Source organism: Chinchilla lanigera, unplaced genomic scaffold (genome assembly GCF_000276665.1).
Source record: "Chinchilla lanigera isolate Chin_1 unplaced genomic scaffold, ChiLan1.0 scaffold00050, whole genome shotgun sequence".
Taxonomy (NCBI): domain Eukaryota; kingdom Metazoa; phylum Chordata; class Mammalia; order Rodentia; family Chinchillidae; genus Chinchilla; species Chinchilla lanigera.
Window position 1 is genome coordinate 15752767 of NW_004955451.1, and position 18837 is coordinate 15771603.

The following is an 18837-nucleotide window of genomic DNA, read 5'->3' on the forward strand; positions in this document are numbered from 1 at the left end:
CACCTGTGTGGTGTACCACTCTTCCACCTCCCTGCGGTTGGTCTCCACCACGGCCTCGTAGGTGCTCCTGACTTCGTTGAGCACGCGGTTCAGGTCCACGGAGGGCGCAGCGTCCACCTCCACGTTGAGGCGGTCCCCGAGCTGGCAGCGCAGGGTGTTGACTTCCTGGGGGCGCAAGGGGAAAGAATAAGCCCACAGAACCAAGCCTGTGCTGAACTCTCTTTAAGGAAGTGCAATGTGTTGCAAAAGCACTGCACTGAATCAGGAAACAGGACTTGAAGTCCAGTGGGTGTAAAGCCCAGGTCCATTTTCCTTGGTGACTGCAGCCTCCTCTGTCTCCTCATCTATAGCATGAGGCTGCTGATTAAACCATTGCTAATATTCCTCCTGATTCCACGATTCTATCCCTTCCTTCTGATTTTCCTTTTGTTCAGTGATAAACCCAGTGTAACAATTGACCTATAACTGTTGCTATTAAATAGAGAGAAACCAGGCTGAAATCCTTCTACTTCTTTCTGGTCTCCTACCTTCCTACCTTGTCTTTCAGAGCCTAAACATCTAAAGCTTGAGACATGCACTCAGAGTCCCCATATCGCATTCAACCGTGAGATGGGAATCAACCACTGTTCGGGTGCCTGCCTGCCTTCCATGTTTCCCATCTGTTCATCCACCGGTTTATCCAGCTCAGATTCTAACTGTCCCCATGACAGAGATAAGCAAGCTCACTGTCTCCCAATCTTGGACATTACTTTGGTGTCTAGTCAGAAAACCATAGATCTTATCAAGCAGTAGAAAGCGTCTTACAGAACCTTTGTGTGGACTTTTGGCCACACATCTGGCCCAGCGGGAAAGAGATCACCTGACCACACTACTCTATGTAAAAGAAGTCAGCTTGTGACTCATCTCCCCCAACAATCCAGCAAAAGGCTCTATCAGCTGTAGGATGCTCAGCAAACCAAGACCTACCTCCTTCTACCTTCTGCTCCAGAGAGTCATGAAACATTCAGTCTTGCGATGCTGGGCATGAAAATTTCTTACCTGTTCGTGGTTCTGCTTGAGGCTGATCAGCTCCTCCTTCAGCGACTCCACCTGCGCCTCCAGGTCGGACCTGCACAGGGTGAGCTCGTCCAGGATCCTGCGCAGGCTGTTGATGTCGGCCTCCACCAGCTGCCGCAGGGACAGCTCCGTCTCGTACCTGCGCACACAGCCAAACGGGAAGGAAGTCAAAGAGAAAGAGTGTTTTCTGAGCTTTATTTGGCCAGCCTAGTCATATTCATTAGATTTTTAAAATAGTCTGAAACTTTTAAGTTTTCTAAAAGATAAGGAGCACCGTGGTGCTGAGTAAGGAGACCTACTTCTTCCCTGAGACTCACAGTCAAGGTGTCAGCGGGCTACCTGAGTGCAGACCCATCTGTCATTAACTGCGCTGGTTCTAGAATCCACTCCCAAGTGCTATCCATCAAGCCCTGCCACCACTGTCTTCTGAAGGGAGTCCCTGAGCTCCGTAATTCCGCTGCAGACTGTCTCACCATTCTCTCCTTGAGTATAGTGAGAGGAGCGCCGAATTAGCGATCACTTATCCAGCTTTGCCATTGAGGGACTGGGAACACATTTCTCCCTCGATCTGTACCTTTGTTCCTCATCTACAAAGTAAAAATAGAGGTCCCTAGGGTTGGCCTGAAGATGAAGAAATGATATAAGCAATAAGGTTCCATAAAAATACAAAAGATTCTTAAGATTACAGTGATGATGCCTAAAAAAAAACATTGATTCTCTGAAAAATGGATTTTTGCTTTGTGTTTTAACACCGTCTCTGTGCTGGGCTGATGGTGACTGGTGTATAGGAAGAGAGCAGCGGGATATTCACTTTTAAACTTAGTCTGACATTGAGTGGAAAAGAAGGAAGGCTGACTGGTTCCTCGTACTCCCTCGAAATAATCTTCCAACACAGACCTTAGCACTCAGTGAAGAAACTGACTTTGAACTTAGAGCTAACTCAGTGCCCTCCCAGGATCTTCCAGAAGCTTCTGGAACATTCTCAGGACCCAGCGTTCCCCACTTTGCAATTTCTGGTGTTACAAAAGTCTCACTTGGTCCTGAAGTCGTCAGCGGCCAGCTTGGCATTGTCGATCTTCACCACCATCCGGGCGTTCTCAGACTTGTTGCACAGGGTCTGGGAAAGGAGATGGGGAAGTGAGTCCTCCTTATGAGAAATGTCTTGGGCCTTCCAGTGGAAAAGCTATGTCTCTCAGCCACCGTCCTTCCCTGCAGATCTGGGTGCATGCAGGGTTTCAGTTTGTGAATTTTACAAGGAGGATTCATGCATGGAACTGGTCATTTCAAAATCAGCAGTCAAGGCAAAATGTGCCCTTTATCCGGAATCAGTGATATTCAAATCACACAGCCCCTTTGGGCATTCACTTTGCCAGACCTATGCAACGGTAAGCTGACACTCCCCTCAAGAACCACGGGGCCGTGCCAGTGGACATCAGCTCCTGCTCATCTTTCAGCCCCACTCAGATACTGGCTCTTCTGGGGACCCTCTGTGTCCCACCTCCATGTGTACCCATCCTGCCCCTTTCACTCCTGCATTTGTGACCCTGCACTGTCCTTTGTGTACCCGCCTGCTCTAGTGGGTAGGATATGTCCATTCATATTAGTGAGGCCTCCTGCTTCAGCAGACACTGTCTTCTACTACAGGTTTGAAAGACTTAAGATATTTAAGGCTTCGCTGAGGAAATCCCTAGTGCAGAGAACTAACTCAAGAGCACATGATTTTTTTTAGATGATATACTGTAATTCTCTGAAAACAAGATCAAGATATCACAATAGAGCTTAAAAATCAAATATTCTGGTTAGGGTAATAAGCAAAGTAAGATGGCTCTAACTTTGGGTTGACGCCTAACCCTATCCCCAATCCAGATTCTTCCCACAAGATGACCCCAAAATATATTTTCCAACACTAATTGATTGCCTACTGGAGCTAGTAAATTCTACGTCTTTAGCACTCTCAGAATTCATTGTAAACAGCCTTAGATCCATCCCAAATCTGACAGGTTGGATAAATAGTTCATTAAATTGACACAGTGGCGCCCACCCCTCACCTTCTGCTGCAGCTCCTCGATGGTGCGGAAGTAGGACTGGTAGCTGGAGCACAGCAGGGGCTCCTGCTGCTGGTTCCGCTCCTGGATCTGCCTCTCCAGCTCCGCATTCTCCCGCTCCAGCTCCCGCACCTTCTCCAGGTAGCTGGCCAGGCGGTCGTTCAGGAACTGCATGGTCTCCTTCTCGCTGCCGTTGAAGGAGCCCTCGCAGAACCAGTTGCAGTTGCCCACATTGGCGGGGATGTTGCAGGCCCCGGGAAGGGTGCAGCCGTGGCAGCTGGGGGGCACGCAAGGCCGGGAGGAGCAGCTGGTGCGGCAGCTCAGGTTGGGCAGGCAGGTGTTGTAGGGCATGATGCTGAGGGAGCAGAGCTCTGAGAATCAGCTTCAAAACCTGATTTCTAGTCACTGGTACAAGCCCTGGTCCTCTCCCCAGCTTTATATGCTGTCAGGGGTGGGTGTGGTGACCCCATAAAACATGGTCCTTTTTGCCCCCCTTGCCAATTTTTCCATGTATTAGGTAGCCACCTCACAGGAGCCCTGCACCTCGTAAAATGTTTTTACTCGGGCTTCTTGCTAAGTCAGGACTCCGCCCAGCCATGCTGCTTCGTCAAATAAGAGCATCGCGGTTTGACTTCAAAGGAACCAGCTTTGCCAACAGCAGCACTTATTCGTGGGGCTCTGAGTTACAGAGAAGCTATCCCGTGTCCTCCAGAGGTCAGAGGACTTATAGTTGCCTCTTTCTTGTGAAGAGGGACAGGTTCGTGCCTACCCAGCTCCTACTCAGTTAGGACTCTGGGGAAAACAACTAAGAGGCCCCTCTGGAACCCAGATTATTGAGGAATCCAGGAAGCTCAGACCAGACTTCCAAAGCCGTCCGACTCAATGTCCCCTTACCATTCCTTCCCGTCTGTGGCAGCAGCTCCACCCTCCTCCTGGGGCCTGGAGGCAGCACCCACACTCCATTGCTACCAGTCCTTCTTTCCCAGAAAATTGAGAACACTAACATTGGGGGAGCACCTACTACGCATGAAGCGCTGTACTACTGGCAGTGGTGCCTGCTTGCTGATCCCCAACTGTGCCCCCAGCCCTGTGATAGGCTTCTCAAGTGCGTTGTGTCCTTCAGTCCCCAGGAAACCCTGCGAGAGTGTGAGGATGAGGACACCACGCCTCTGAGATTGCCGGAAGTCACAGAGCTCCTATGTGGCAGAGCCGGGCCTCTGCAGATTTCTCTAACTCCACTGGCCACGCTGTCTCCAGCGCCTCACACCATCTCTCCCTTCCGGTCTCTGCACTATGATGCAACAGCGCAGACGTGGATGGAGCCCAGCGGAGCTCAACCACCACACCACAATCGCCCCTCCTAAGTGAGATGAGCCAGGAGGTAGATACCTGCTCTGCTCTATTAAAGAACCAAAAGTCATTTCTATGCTTTTGGAAGTTTCCTAAGCGAGATTGTGTTCTGCCCGCTGGAAGCTTTAAAGAAAAGAACTCTGGTCAGTCTGAACAGAGTCCTCCAAAGCATGTGATCCTACAGAGCCCCCACATGTCCACCTTCCTGTATGGTATCTCAGGGCTGTTGGGACGTTCTGACAAACAGATGCTCTGCCCTCTCTATAGCAGGTGGAGCTGTGAACTGCACAGATTTTATGTCAAACCCACCAGAGTTCCAAAGATGAAAGACATCCCTTAAAGTTGTTCCATTTCCTTTGGTCACCTCCAGGTCACCTTTTCCCCGGATCTGCCCTTGCAGCCTGGGACACATTCTTTTGGTTACCCTCATGCAAGACAAATCTTCATCTTCTAAGAATGGGTTTATTTTTGGAACCAACCAGACGTCATTTGGACCCAAGCCTGGTAAGTATGATAAACAACCAAGCTGAGTGGCATCTTTAATGGGTCAGAAACAAGTTATAACTGTAAGATCCTAACATGCATTTTCTTGGATGATTTGAAAAGTTGTTTCCAAAGAGGTGTTTCCAGTGTGATTTTAGAAAGGCCCGAAGCTTGGGAGCAAATTTATGGTCTTCCAGAGTGAAGCCCTCGAAAGCACTGACACCCTTGTTGAAATCCATGACTCTCTGCCCCTCCTGCTTGGTTTCCTCTCTTGGAAACGATCCCACTATGAGTGAGCCATGGAGTGGGTGTGTTGGCTCCAAATCAGTATGAAGCTGATCAAGCCCTACTGAATGAGATCAAGTACCATGAAGCAAACACCTGAATTCATTCATTTTTCTCTAATTACTTCCTATTCTTCTTCCCTTGTTCTATGTTCCAGATAATGGAATAATATGTTATTATTATATAGAGCCCACTGATCATGGGCTGATGCCACCAAAACTGTCAGCTCACATCAACCTTTTCTGTTCATAAGTGGATTGTCTCAAGTATTTTGTTATAGGATTGGAAAACTCACTAACACATTCTCTGCGCACCAGTCTGGCGCTTTCTCTAGCTCCTCTCTTGCTAGTTCCTTATTGGAAACTCTGTTGAACAGAGACCAACCTGATAGCTCTCTTGTCCTTAGAATAAGAGAGGAATAATATGTTACAGCCTAGCAAATATGTCCACAAGGCTCTGTATCAACTCTGCCTCCATCAGAGTCAAATAATCCATGGCTCAGTGTTCTTGTGTCTTCAAAAGCAAAAGGCAGAGTTTAGAGAACGCAAGTATGTGCACGTCCTGAGCAGAAGTAACCGGGATTACTGCATAGCTACATGGCCACCAAATAGTGACGGCAGAGAACTTCCTGTCTATTGAGAAAAGAAACAGGCTTTAGTTTGCTTCCTAGGAATTCCTGGAAGCAATTACTTTTTTATTCCACTTCCAGTGTTCTGTGGATTCTTCCCTTTACATAAGCAATGATACTGTTTCTGGCCAATGACCCCTCAATAAACAAATCAAGTGCCAGCCAGCAGAAAGAAAAAAGGTTTTACAACTGCCTGTAATTGTGGCCGACGCTGTGGTTGAGGCTTGTGGTCTCAAGATGTAAGCAACTAAGTGCATTTGAGGCTTAAGGACCCTATTTACGATGGACGCCTGAGAGTTCACACACAACCTCATCCATAGGACAGAACCCTGGAGAGGAGCCGGGCAGGTTTTCCGCTGAGGACATCCTCCCTGTGTGACAAGCAGCTCCCTCCCCATGGCCAGGTACCAGAAATGTCAAATCTATTCCTCTGGAAATGGAAAGGAACTTATTGTGCTACTCACAGATCAATTATATGATACTGTGTACAAATGGCAGAGAGAGGACAAGAGAACTATCAGGTTGGTCTTCTCTGCTCAACAGAGTTCCAATAAGGAACAAACAAGAGAGGAGCTAGAGAAAGAGCCAGACCGGTGCGCAGAGAATGTGTTAGTGAGTTTTCCAATCCTATAACAAAATACTTGAGACAATCCACTTATGAACAGAAAAGGTTGATGTGAGCTGACAGTTTTGGTGGCATCAGCTCATGATCAATTGGCCCTATTGTTGGGACTATGGCAAGGCAGCACCTATGGCAGACAACTCCACTTGCCTCAGTCCACAAGCAAAAGAGAGGACGAGGAAGAGGCTTGGGTCTCACAAGCCCCTCAGACCATGCCCCCAGTGACCTAAAAGCCTCTCACAAGGCCACACCTCTTAAAGATTCCATTCCCTTCCAATAGCACCACTGGCTTTGGGGACAGTTAAGGTCCTAACTGGAGCACGTGCCTGAGCAAAGACAGATAGACCTGCCTCAAAATGGGCTTTGGGGCTGCTGTCATGAACTCCCTGCAGAGCTGCCACTGTTCACCTCACACTCAGTCCAGAACTTCCAATGGGAATCTAGTTTGGGGGAGCTTCGGGGACCAAGGCAAGTCAAAAAAAAAAAAAATGCAAGTCCAATCATGCTAGGTTTTTAACTCCTCTTAGTCTAAAATAAAAGTAAAGAACATGAAGCAGTTTGGGACAGTGTAAGGTACTGGTGCTAAGCTGCCAGGAAACGCTGGACTCAGGAACCTCCCAGAGGAAGAATGAAGGCTTCTTTCTGTAGACTGTTCTACAGATCAGGAGAAAGAACAGATGCTAAAACATTGATCAGCAGTACACGGAGGAGAAAGTAGGCTACATGCTTAGTCTGAGTGTATTGTGGTGAGCTACTGTATTTAGCTCACCCTGGAGCTGGTAATTTGAGACAGACACGAACCAGCTACTAAAATGTGGCTCCCCCACCGCCACACACACCCTGCCGTCCACAGTGCCCAGAAATCTCCTGCTTCTGTATCCAGAGATTTGTCTGATTATTATCTTCAGGGGCCTGGATGCTCTTGATCGCCCTCTCATGGACACTTGCACTTCTGGTACACCCCTATCCTCAAGGACCTGGCAAAACCAGGGATGAAGGTCATGTCAAGGACTCTGGTCCCAGGTCAGCTCAGTCATTTCTATCAACGATCACCAGAGTTCTTCTGTACTCTGCCACCTTCTTTTGGACAGTCCTAACTCCTACCGCCATAACTACCCTCTTTATTTAGGAAGCTCTCTAACATCTACAAATCCAGTCAAGTTCCCTCCACTGGAGATCCACTAGGACTTCACTGCCTGAGGCTCAAAATCTTCAGGCCCATAGTTAGTGTTTGTGGTGGTTAAATTTTATGTGCCAACTTGACTGGGCTAGGGGGTGCCCCTATGGCTGGTAAAACATTATTGCTGGTCATGTCTATGAGGGTGTTTCTGGGAGGGATTACATTTGAAGATCACCCTCACTCATGTGGGAGGGCACCATCTAATCCATCAAGGGCCAAAGTAGAAAAAAATAGTAAAAGAAAGTTGAATTCCTTCTCTCCCCTTGAGCTGAGCCATCCATCTTCTCCTGCCCCCCGATTTTGATGCTTTCAATCTCTGAGACCTATTCCACTGTCTCCCTTAATTCTCACTCAGGACTTTGGTTTGGAATAAAACTACACTGCCAGCTTTGCTAGAACACCAACTTGCAGGTAGCAGACTGAGGGGTTTCTCTGGCTCCATAATGACACAAACCAATCCTGCATACTGTATTTCTTTCTCTGACTCTATCACTAGAGGAATGGATAGATGGGTGGATGGGGGGATGGATGGGGGGATGGATGGAAGTTAGATAGATAGATGATAGATAGACAGATAGATGGATGGATGATAGATAGCCTATTATTTCTATTTCTCAGGGAAGCTTGGCTTATACAGTATTTCCTCACTTCTGTCATTTTCCTTTGTTCCCTATTGTTCTTCTCCTGCCAATCAGCTTCCATGTCCCGGGCAATGCTTTCAAAATCCACACATTCTCTGCTCTGGCCCCCTCGGTCCTTGCTGCCTCTCACCAGCCTTCTCACTGGTGCCCATTCTCTTCCACTTGACTCTACCTACCTTCAGGACCCATCACAGCCCAGCCTAGACATAACTGCCATGGCAGCCCTCCTCCAGAGAAGGTCTCAAGGGCACCCGTGGACGCACTGTCTTGTGTGGTCCAACATAACTGCCTTGCTGTTCCTTCTTCTGCTACCACATTTGTCCAGTGTTCCAAAGTAGAAATTGGGATAATCTGATTCTAGAGATAGTTTCTGATTCCTCATATCTTTATGGACAAAATTTATGCTTGGCAAAAAAATTTCCCTCTTCTTAGACCTACACACACCCTTCTGTTCAAACACATCCCACCAAACTTTCTTTCAAAATTGTGCTAACGTCATATGATCAGAGTTGAAGTTGAAACCTTCAGAAGTAAATTAAGTTTTAATAACCTTATCATGAATACGAATTAATGTTACTCTTACTCTCCTTTTTTTTTTTTTTTTTTTTTTTTTTTTTTTTTTTTTGAGACAGGGTCTCACTATGCAGTTCAGGCTGGCCTTGAGCTCACTTTGTAGCCCAGGCTGGTCTCAAACTCGAAACAATCCTCCTGCCTCAGCCTTCCAAGTGCTGAGACAACAGGTGTGCACCACTACACCCGGCTCTTCCTTACTTATTCTACTTACAGTATTCCACAGTTTACACTAGGATTTTTGTTTTTTGTGGGGTTTGTTTGGGGGGCGGTTGTTTTTTGTCTTTTTGAGACAAGGTCTTGCTATGCAATTCAGGCTGGCCTTGAGCTCACTTTGCAGCTGTTATGGTTGATACACTGTGTCAACTTGGGGAGTCTGGAGGTTTCGCTGAGTGACTCAGCGGTTCTACATCCTGGGGTGAGAAGGACATGCCCTTCCTGCTCTAGGATGTTGTTCATTGTGTCAATGTGAGAAGTTTAGAAGGTTAACTATGTGAGTGCCGCCCCCTGCGTGGGGTTAGCCTGCTTACAATATAAGGAGGGGAAACAGGCTTGCATGCACTGCCATTCCCCCCTTTGCTCTTGTTGCTTTGCTATCTTCTGCCTCGGAGCCAGCCAAGTACGGACTGAAACCCCCACAAACTGTAAGCTAAATAAACCTTTCCTTCCTTCATTTTGGGCATTGGGTATTTTGTCTCAGCAACAAGAGAAAAGTAACCAAGACAGTAGCCCAGGTCTTGAACTCACAGTGATGCTCCTGCCTCAGCCTCTCAAGTGCTGTGATTACAGGCATGGGCCACCACGCCCAGCTAATATGCTGGGTTTCAATTAGGTGAAGATGTGATCTCCTCTGAGTGGCCTACAGACAAGACAGATGAATTTTATGTGAGTTGAACACCTGGATTTTCAAGGCCTGGACTTCCAATGGGAATGGCAGAGAGATAACTGACTGTACTTGTTTCATCAGCGAGAGTCCAGTGGAATGCATGGCTGAGACAGTGCTCTATCTATCTGAGGGCTTTAAAAATCAAAGATGAGGTGAGTAAGGGTGGGGCACAGTAGGGTTAGGTTTACTGGGGGACACTGAGGGAACCTTTTGCAGTTCTTGGAATTGCAAACACTACAGTGAGAAAAGAGGTTTTGGAACATTATAGATACAAGCAGAGACCAAAAGGAAGGACTAAACTGGAAGAGGGGAAAGTAAGAAGAGAGGGCTGACTGCATTTAAAGGGTATTTTTAAAGGACAGCAGCTTGACAGGCTCTTGGCTCAATCAAACACGAAGGGACAGACTGGCACCAAGGGAAGCTGACCCACGGGCAGCCGAAAACCTGGAGGCTGAGCTGAGTGTCAGAGCTGAGAGCCACCTGCACAGCGGTTTCCGTTCTCCACGAGAAACAGGAACGTAGAAGGAGAAAAACAGAGGCTGAGGATCTGAGCGTTTCCTCCACTGGGGACAGAAGGGGGCCCAATGAATCAGAGCACAGGGCACAGGTAATCTCAGATGTGACCAGAGGACCTAGGTGTGCAGGGTTATGTTAATCGATGAAGGTGATTTGGGGGTGTCTGTTTGCAGGAGCAGGTGCAGCAGAGAGGTTCAAAGAGGGCATTGCCGTTCTCTGTGGACTTTCCACGGAAGCAAGTCTTTAGGAAGTTAAAGAGACAGGGAGGAAGAAAATTCCAGTCCAATGGGGAGCGGTGGGGGGCACTCCCCAAACAAGCAAGGGCCCAGAGCCGAGGCAGACGGGCATGGGTATTGAAGGTCGGGTCTTCTGTCTAGTGTGGCTTTGGTGAGAGCACCCAGCGGGACATCGCCCTCCCTGTCAGGGCTCCCCCTGGAGCTGGGGTCACTCATTTCAACCCCTTCATCCTCCTCATGAGGGACATGTCTTGTGAGGCCCTCCCGGTGAGAACCTTACAACGCATGAGTATGAAAGAGAAGCACATTTGCTATGCCAGAGGAATGAAGTTTATTGGGAGGTAAATGAAGTCGCCTGCTTGCATTCAAGAGAACAGCAGAGAAGAAAGGAAAGCAGGAAATTGCAGTACGTTCAAGAAATGTCCCGAAGTAATCCTTGGAGCCCAGCCTGCAGGGAGCTGAACAGCCTGGCCTCTGAAAGGAAGAGGCACAACCCCAGACCCCCAGGAGTCCTCCTGACATCGGCAGTTGAAAGGTGTCCTTGCTTGTTGGGTCTGGAAAACATGTCAGGGTCTAGAATCGGTGCTGGGATTAATGGCAGCTGAGTCCTGGGCGCGGGAGGCCCTGAGGATCCTTCCTGGGCTTGATCCAAATAGCTTCACAGACGTCTTCAAAGAGGACGCGGCTGCTCAACTAACAACGCTTCTGACAGCTGCCACAGGGCCGGCAGGAACTGCCGCTGGCGTTGGTGGTGGCACATGGGTTGCAGGGGAGCCTGGAGGGACAGACAGGCTTAGAGTGGACTGGAGCGCAGAAGGCAGGGAAGCTGAAGGCGCACATGGCGCCTGTCCTTCAGAGGACAGCCTCGCACTTCCCCGTGCGTGGGATCAGATGCAGTGACACTGGGGTTGTTAGTAAATCCTTCTCCCTATCCCAGAATGCCTTGTGCAGAGGTAGAAAGTCGTAGTTCTGTTTTTTAATATTGTCTCATGCGCCTAAGCTATTGTAGAATTTAACACAAGCTGCCTATGCCAGAAATATTGCTGACTGTCCATCTCCCTACTGCCACCTCTCCATGGAGAGCCCCAGACCGTGGGCTGTGACCTTCCCCGTGGCCAGGTCCCCATCTGCTTGACTGTCACACCACGGAGCACACACTAGTCACGCAGTTAATGTGCATGCTCTGGGACTTGAAAATAAAGCCACCGTGCATGTGCCCCCCCAATGCTTTAAATTCCCACCATCGGCTTCAACCCAGAATCCTCAGTCTGTCCTTACTTGCAGTCCTCGCTCTCCAGCAGCCCCCGGTACGTGTTGATCTCGCACTCCAGCCGCGCCCGCACGTCCAGCAGCACCTGGTACTCCTGGTTCTGCCGCTCCAGGTCACTCCGGATCTCCGCCAGCTGCGACTCCACACTGCCGATCAGGTGCTGCACCTGCGCCAGCTGCGAGCCGTAGCGGGCCTCGCTCTCGTTCAGCGTGTTCTCCAGGGAGTTTCTCTGTGGGGGAAGAGAAGGTGTCAGGGGCCGCTCCCTCCAGGGTCCCTCCGGGGGCCTCCAGAGAAGTCCCAGCTTGGAGACCCAAGGGGATGCGCGGCCCAGAGGGCGCCAGGGCCTCCCCTGCGGGGCCTCCCGAGGCTGCCGGCAGGGCTGCCCCACACGCACCAGGTTGTGCTGGGCCTGCAGCTCGATCTCCAGGGCGTTGACCGTGCGTCTCAGCTCGATGATCTCCGCCTGGTAGGACTGCAGCTGCTCAGAGCTCGACACCACCTGCTTGTTCAGCTCCTCGGTCTGGAATAGCCAAGGGGGCGGGGCGGACACAGGTCAGATGCTGCCTTCAGAGGCCTGGGGACCTGGGAGCTGCGTGGCCAGGAGCTCCGATGCCCACCTGTGTGGTGTACCACTCTTCCACCTCCCTGCGGTTGGTCTCCACCACGGCCTCGTAGGTGCTCCTGACTTCGTTGAGCACGCGGTTCAGGTCCACGGAGGGCGCAGCGTCCACCTCCACGTTGAGGCGGTCCCCGAGCTGGCAGCGCAGGGTGTTCACTTCCTGGGGGCGCAAGGGGAAAGAATGAGCCCAAAGACACGGATCTGTCTTCCTGTTATAAAGCCGTGGGTACCAAGCTTGACAGAAAAGCACTGTCAGCCACGCCCTGATCGCCGGGACGATAGACACAACCCCTGTGCACATGCACCGACAGGCCACGTCGCTGTCCCTGCTCAGCCTCACTCAGCTCTGAGAACCCGCCTCCCCGCGCCTGAGCAGGGCTCCTACCTCCTCTCCGGCCCACCGGCCCATCCATGCTCATGCATGCCTCCTTGGTGTTTGTTTCTCTCTGCCTGTGCCACACCTCCCTGGGCCTGTGGTTCTCCCCACACTGCACTGGCGGCTCAGAACCATGCCTCTGTTTTCCTCCCCCTGCACCCCAAATCCAGGGCCTAACAGTGCTGAGCAGAGAGCAGGGCTGGATCGGCAGACCCGCTTCCTCTCTGTGTGCGGCTCCGGCCCAGCATCATGTCTCTCCTGGATACAGGGGGAACGTCACTCTCCTAGTAGATGCCGAGTTCTTCAAAGAAGGGTCCCGCACCAGGGAGCCTGGCGGTTCTTGCCTCGAGTCCCCACACTTGGCTTGGCTTTGAAGCCTTTGTTTTGTTTTAAATCGTACCTCCTCATGGTTCTTCTTGAGGGACAGCAGCTCCTCCCTCAGCGACTCCACCTGCGCCTCCAGGTCAGACTTGCACAGGGTGAGCTCGTCCAGGATCCGGCGCAGGCTGTTGATGTCGGACTCCACCAGCTGCCGCAGGGACAGCTCAGTGTCGTACCTGCACACAAAGCCCCGTGGGAGGATGAAAAGGAGGAGGAGAGAAGCCCAGCTTCCTCTCTCACGTCTTGCTGGACGGGCAGGGCCCAGCCCTATACACCTGACACAGTGCTCGGGCTTCCTCTCCCACATGTTTCCCTGATGCTATACATGGACACACTGGGGTGGCCCCCTCGGTCACCCCAACACCAGAAGGCGCCCGCCAGGACCCAGAGGATGGGGATGGAGATCCTCCCTCCCTCCCTTCTTTGCCCCACATCAATCCATTCCAAAGAGGAATCTACTTCGATCTCTGAATCGTGGGGTTTAAGGAACCCTTCCAGGAGGAGTGCTACGGTTGAGCATTCCTAATCAGAAAGTGGAAAATCTGAAACGCTCAGCGAATGGAAGCTCTGTCCCCACTGATGGGACACCACTGTGGAAAATGCCACAACTGACCTTAGGTGACAGGTCACAGCCAAAACACCAGGGCACTAGGAATGGTGTACAAAATTACATTTGGGCTAGAGATATGAGGTGCAAATAAAACATAACGAATTCTGTGCTTAGACTTAGGTCCCATCCCCAAGACACTTCATTACATACGTGAAAATGTTAATGTTGCAAAGGCTCAAATCCCTGACATCTAAAACCCTGCTGGTTGGGAGCACTTCACATAAAGTACCCTGCTGTGTACACCGAAGGGCAGGCTGCCCTTGCGTCTGTCTTCCTGTTTGAAACTGGCTTTATATAACTAGACTTGGAGGAGAAATTAAAAAGCAGGAATGTTTCTTTTCCCTTCCAGGCAACGTCAGGCCCCGAGGGTCACGAAAGAGCTATCGGCAGGTTAGGAATCATCCAACCCCAAAGTTCAACGTACTTCGTCCTGAAGTCGTCGGCGGCCAGCTTAGCATTGTCAGTCTGCACCATCAGCCTGGTGTTCTCAGACTTGGAGCACAGAATCTGAAAAAGTGGTTCCAGCGTGAGCTCCAGTTGAACTCGAGAAAGTCGTGCTGTTCAAAGACAGACAGCGGCTACCGGGCCCCCACACGGGCCACCCCTCACCTTCTGCTGCAGCTCCTCGATGGTGCGGAAGTAGGACTGGTAGCTGGGGCACAGCAAGGGCTCCTGCTGCTGGTTCCGCTCCTGGATCTGCCTCTCCAGCTCCGCATTCTCCCGCTCCAGCTCCCGCACCTTCTCCAGGTAGCTGGCCAGGCGGTCGTTCAGGAACTGCATGGTCTCCTTCTCGCTGCCGTTGAAGGAGCCCTCGCAGAACCAGTTGCAGTTGCCCACATTGGCGGGGATGTTGCAGGCCCCGGGCAGGGTGCAGCCGTGGCAGCTGGGGGGAATGCAGGGCCGGGAGGAGCAGCTGGTGCGGCAGCTCAGGTTGGGCAGGCAGCAGTTGTAGGGCATGGTGCTGGGAGGGGCGGTGGAGGAGCAGAGAGCTACTAGAGGTAGACGCGGGTGAGGTTTGAGTGCCTCCTTCCTCCGTGGTCCTTTTATACCCTTAACAGTGGGTGAGGGCTTGGCAAACAGCATCATTTCCTTTCCTAATGCTTCAGCTAATTTTTCTTCAAAATACACTAGTTAGATGCTTCTAAAGAGTCCCCCCTCATAAAATTATTCCATTTGGCTTATGTCACACCAGGCTCTTCCTGAGTGTTAGTGGTTGATGAAATCAGAGTTTTGTCAGATGGCTTCAGAGGAGGCAGAATCATCACAGCCCCAAAGGCCCACCCCATTACTCAGAGGGGAGGACAGCCGGGGACACAGGGTGGAGTCACTCAGGGATCAGAGATTCTTCTCCCATGACAGTGTGCCACCAAACTCCCTGGAAAGAGGGCCTTGTGTGAACATTCTCCCGGCCATCCCTCTCCTCCCAAAGCTGCCCACGCCTCAGTATTGAGTTCACCTCATTCTTAGGACGGAAATTCTCCTGTATTCGCTGCGACACTCCTGAGCCTTGCTGTTGGTTGGGGCTTGGGAAATTCGCCAATGTGCGGAGAGGTTGGGAACAGTTGCACGTTTCTGGGTGGGAAATGAGACAAGAAGGTGAAAGCAGGCTGGCTGGAGGGAGGAGGATAAAGGGCAGATCAGCCATCTGCAGCCTGTAAGCTGCCTAAGGCGTGGTCCTCACGGTGGTACTATTGAGAGATGGTACAACGCATAAGGGATGGGGTCAGAGCCTGAGGGAAACCTTGAGAGCTTGATGCCAAGTTTAGGCTGCTGCATGCTTTGGTGGATAAGGCTGGAATGGACCCAGCCATGGCCCTTCACCTCGGTATTGTCTGTGCCTGCTTTTGTGTTACAGTGGCAGAGCTGAGTAACAGAGACCGCAGGGCCAGGAAAGCCTGAAAGAGTTACTCTCTGAACCTACAGAGAAAAAGGTTGCCGATGCACACCAAAACGATGGTCTCCTTAAAAATGAGAAAGGGAAAAAATATCTAGAAGAAACATTATGCCCCCCAAAGAGTGGGCATTGGGGGTAGCAGTGCTGAAGGGTAAGTAGGAAGCATAATACTTCAGACTCGCCGAGAAAGGAACACCACAATGAGGTGCTCAGAGCTATCCATGGGGATCTGATCTCAGAAGTCTCTGGGAATGTCTCTCATCTGAGTCCTAGACTTACGGAGCACGTCAGCACCCTACAGGTGTGGTTGTGCCACCTGAGACACTCCCGGTGCACAGTGCTGGTGAGACTGCTCCTTGACACTCTCGTCCCTAACAAGCAGACACTATCTGCCTCCTTCGCCTCTGGGATCTACTGATGGCCCTTTGACTCTACTGTCCCCTACAGGACCTCCCTGTTGCCCCTAATGAATCTTTTTTTTTTTTTTTTTGGTACCAGGAATCGAACTCAGAGCCTCACACTTGACAGGCAGGTGCTGTATCACTGAGCTACATCCCCAGTCCCCCTCCCCAATGAATCTTAACAGCGTAGCCTTCTGCACCCTCCTTCTTGCCCTGTCACACTACCTTTGTTCTGTAGAAAGACAGATTTATGGGTCAGAAAGGGCCCAAGGATTATATATGTGCATCAACATAAGTCCTTTAAAGAGGGATTGTCCAGATTTCAAAGGCCATGCTTAGGAACACAAAAGCAGCCTTTGATTTTTACATAGATGAGATTCCCCTTTTTCTCCCAGTCTAGCTAAGTGTCTATGAGTTTTGCCCACCTTCTCAAAATACCACTCTTGGTGTCTGTGTTAGTCAGCTTTCTGTTACTATACCAAAATATCCAAGGTAATCAACTTGTAAAGAGAAAAGGTTTATCACAGCTCAGAATGGCAGAGTTTCCATCCCATGATCAATTGCTGTTTGGAGCCTGTGGTGGGGCTCACACAAGCATGCAGAGCAACACCACTTACAGCAAAGCAAGGAAAAGAGAAATAGTCCAGAGGCGCCCCACCCCAGGGGCCGAGCAGCTGGCACCAGAAAGGCAGACAGCAAGCACCCGGGAAGTAGCAGAGATGCGCACCAGCCCTCGGGCCAGCCGACACTGCGTGGTCGAGAACAGCCATGCCACAAACAAGCACTGACACTGACACAACAGACCCACCCGGAGACGTGGGTGAACCATCCCGACATGGAGAAACCTCTGGGAAAACATGCCACAGGGCAGGTCGCTCTTGGCCCTGCCCTTGAGAGCCAGAAAGGTCCGGAGTCAGCAGAGGAGCAGCTGATGAACAAGGACTCAGAGAACATGAGGGTACCGATGCCCGACGACTCAGAGGTCAACCTGACTGGGGACACGGGAGACATTGGGGAGCTGGAAACCAGGAGCACCTTGCCCAACACCCGAGGAGACCCCCTGGAGGACCTTGGGCAACACCCAGGGAGACCCCCTGGAGGCCATTCTTCCCCTAACTGTACAGGCTGTGGTGGAGGAGCGCGTGGAGCTCCGGAGAGGTCTGCACCAAGATTTCATGGATTACATGGGTGCCCAGTATTCAGATTCTGTAGAACCACCTTCATGGAGAAGGAAGAGCCCCGTGAAACCATGAGCATAGAGGAAAAAGTGGACGGCCCATTGCTGGGCACTGGTGCTGGTCTCTTGGTCCTTCTTTTCAGTCCTAGCCTTCCTTCCAGCCACCATACTGCAGTGAGGGGAGTCATTGATGAGGTAATCCTCTATTTTTCACAACATTTGGACTGTAATTACTTCTTGGATCTTTCTTGTATATCTTTGTTTTCCTGTGAAACCACTTTGAGGATGCCAACATGTATTGCAGCAGCCTTTGATGGTTTCCTACCAATCTGTCCATAACTCTGTAATGTTTGTATTGTTCCTATACTACTTCATAAATGGATGTATGTTTGTTACTATGTGTTTGCAACAACAATCACTGAGAATAGTCAATGATTATTTGATTGATCACTCATGTATAGCTCTATTTGTTTTCCCTAGAGACCACTTTGGAGAAACCAGGATATAGTACAACAACCATTGATAATTTCCTGCCATTTCTGTCTGTAACTCACTATTATTTGTCTATTTGTTTTCCTGAGAAACTATCTTGAAGATACCAATAGGTAAGATAACAACCACTGATAATGTCCTACCACTTTGTCTGTAATTTGTTGTATCCCCCTACTGCTTTGTTGTCCTTCTTTTACTCTTTAAAATAAAAAAATAAGAGAGAGAACTAGGCCAGAGTCCCACAATCCTCGCCAAGGGCACGCCCCCCATCACCTAAAGAACTCACACTAACACCACTCTTGAAAGACGCTTCCCTGTAGTGCCCTGCAGTCGGCAGGACCCAGATTTTAACACATGGAACTTTAAAACCACAGCACGGTATTTGCACTGAGTTTTTTTATTGCTTTCCAATGATTTGTATTTATTTCTGCTCTGATCTTTACTATTTTCTTCCTTCAGCTGACTTTGGCTCAATTTGCTCTTTTTCTAGTTCCATGAGCTGTAGATTGTTTAGTTGAGATCTTTCTTTTTTCCCAACACAAGTGTTTATTGCTATACATTTCCCTCTTAGTTCTGTGATGCCTGCATCCCATAAGTGCTGATGGGCTGTGCTGTTATCTTCATTTGTCTCAACATATTTACCTGTTTCTCTTTTGAGATCTTCTTTGACCTACTGGTTATTCAAGAGTGTGCTGTTTCATTTGCATGTGTTTGTGGATTTTCCAGCTTTTCTTCTGCTGTTAATTTCTAGTTTCATTCCACTGTGACTGGAAATTACACTTGCTATGATTTCAAACTTTTTAAATTTCTTAAATTTATCCTATCACCTAACCCATGATCTTGGCTGGGAAGTGCCCCGGAAGCACTTGAGAAGAACATGTATTCTTCTCCTAGTAGGTGAACCGTTCTATAAATATGCGCAATGGTTCCATGTGTTCTACAGTATTGAGACCCACTGGGTCCTTATTGGATTTTCCATCTGAATGTTCTATCCAGCATTGAAGGTGATATTGTTAGGTCCCTTAATATTATTTGTAGTTCTGTCTATTTCTCCCTAGTTCTGTCATGCTTTCTTTATATTTTGGTTCTTTCATATTGGATGCATATATACTTGTAATT

The 18837-nt window shown here is 49.8% G+C and overlaps 2 protein-coding genes across 3 annotated transcripts in view; both read right to left on the reverse strand.

The window, feature by feature from the left end:
• The window catches only part of LOC102029356 (keratin, type I cuticular Ha3-I-like), a 4129-nt gene extending 633 nt beyond the window's left edge, over positions 1-3496 (reverse strand). The window contains exons 1-4 of the mRNA XM_005394580.1: positions 3105-3496; positions 2091-2173; positions 1039-1195; positions 4-165 (exon numbers count right to left, since the gene is read on the reverse strand). Of these exons, the coding sequence (XP_005394637.1) occupies positions 4-165; positions 1039-1195; positions 2091-2173; positions 3105-3452 (750 nt within the window). The 5' untranslated portion in view covers positions 3453-3496. The remainder of the gene's footprint in view (positions 1-3; positions 166-1038; positions 1196-2090; positions 2174-3104) is intronic.
• The window catches only part of LOC102028048 (keratin, type I cuticular Ha3-II), a 16602-nt gene extending 1842 nt beyond the window's left edge, over positions 1-14760 (reverse strand). Inside the window, exons 1-7 of one of the 2 annotated variants that reach the window (XM_005394397.2) lie at positions 14364-14760; positions 14179-14261; positions 13164-13320; positions 12386-12547; positions 12163-12288; positions 11777-11997; positions 10806-11273 (exon numbers count right to left, since the gene is read on the reverse strand). In XM_005394397.2, the coding sequence (XP_005394454.2) occupies positions 11192-11273; positions 11777-11997; positions 12163-12288; positions 12386-12547; positions 13164-13320; positions 14179-14261; positions 14364-14711 (1179 nt within the window). In that variant the 5' untranslated portion in view covers positions 14712-14760 and the 3' untranslated portion in view covers positions 10806-11191. Of the gene's footprint in view, positions 1-10805; positions 11274-11776; positions 11998-12162; positions 12289-12385; positions 12548-13163; positions 13321-14178; positions 14262-14363 lie in introns of those variants that run through there. The other variant, XM_005394398.1, reaches the window with a different exon arrangement.
• Between the last annotated feature and the right edge of the window lie 4077 nt (positions 14761-18837).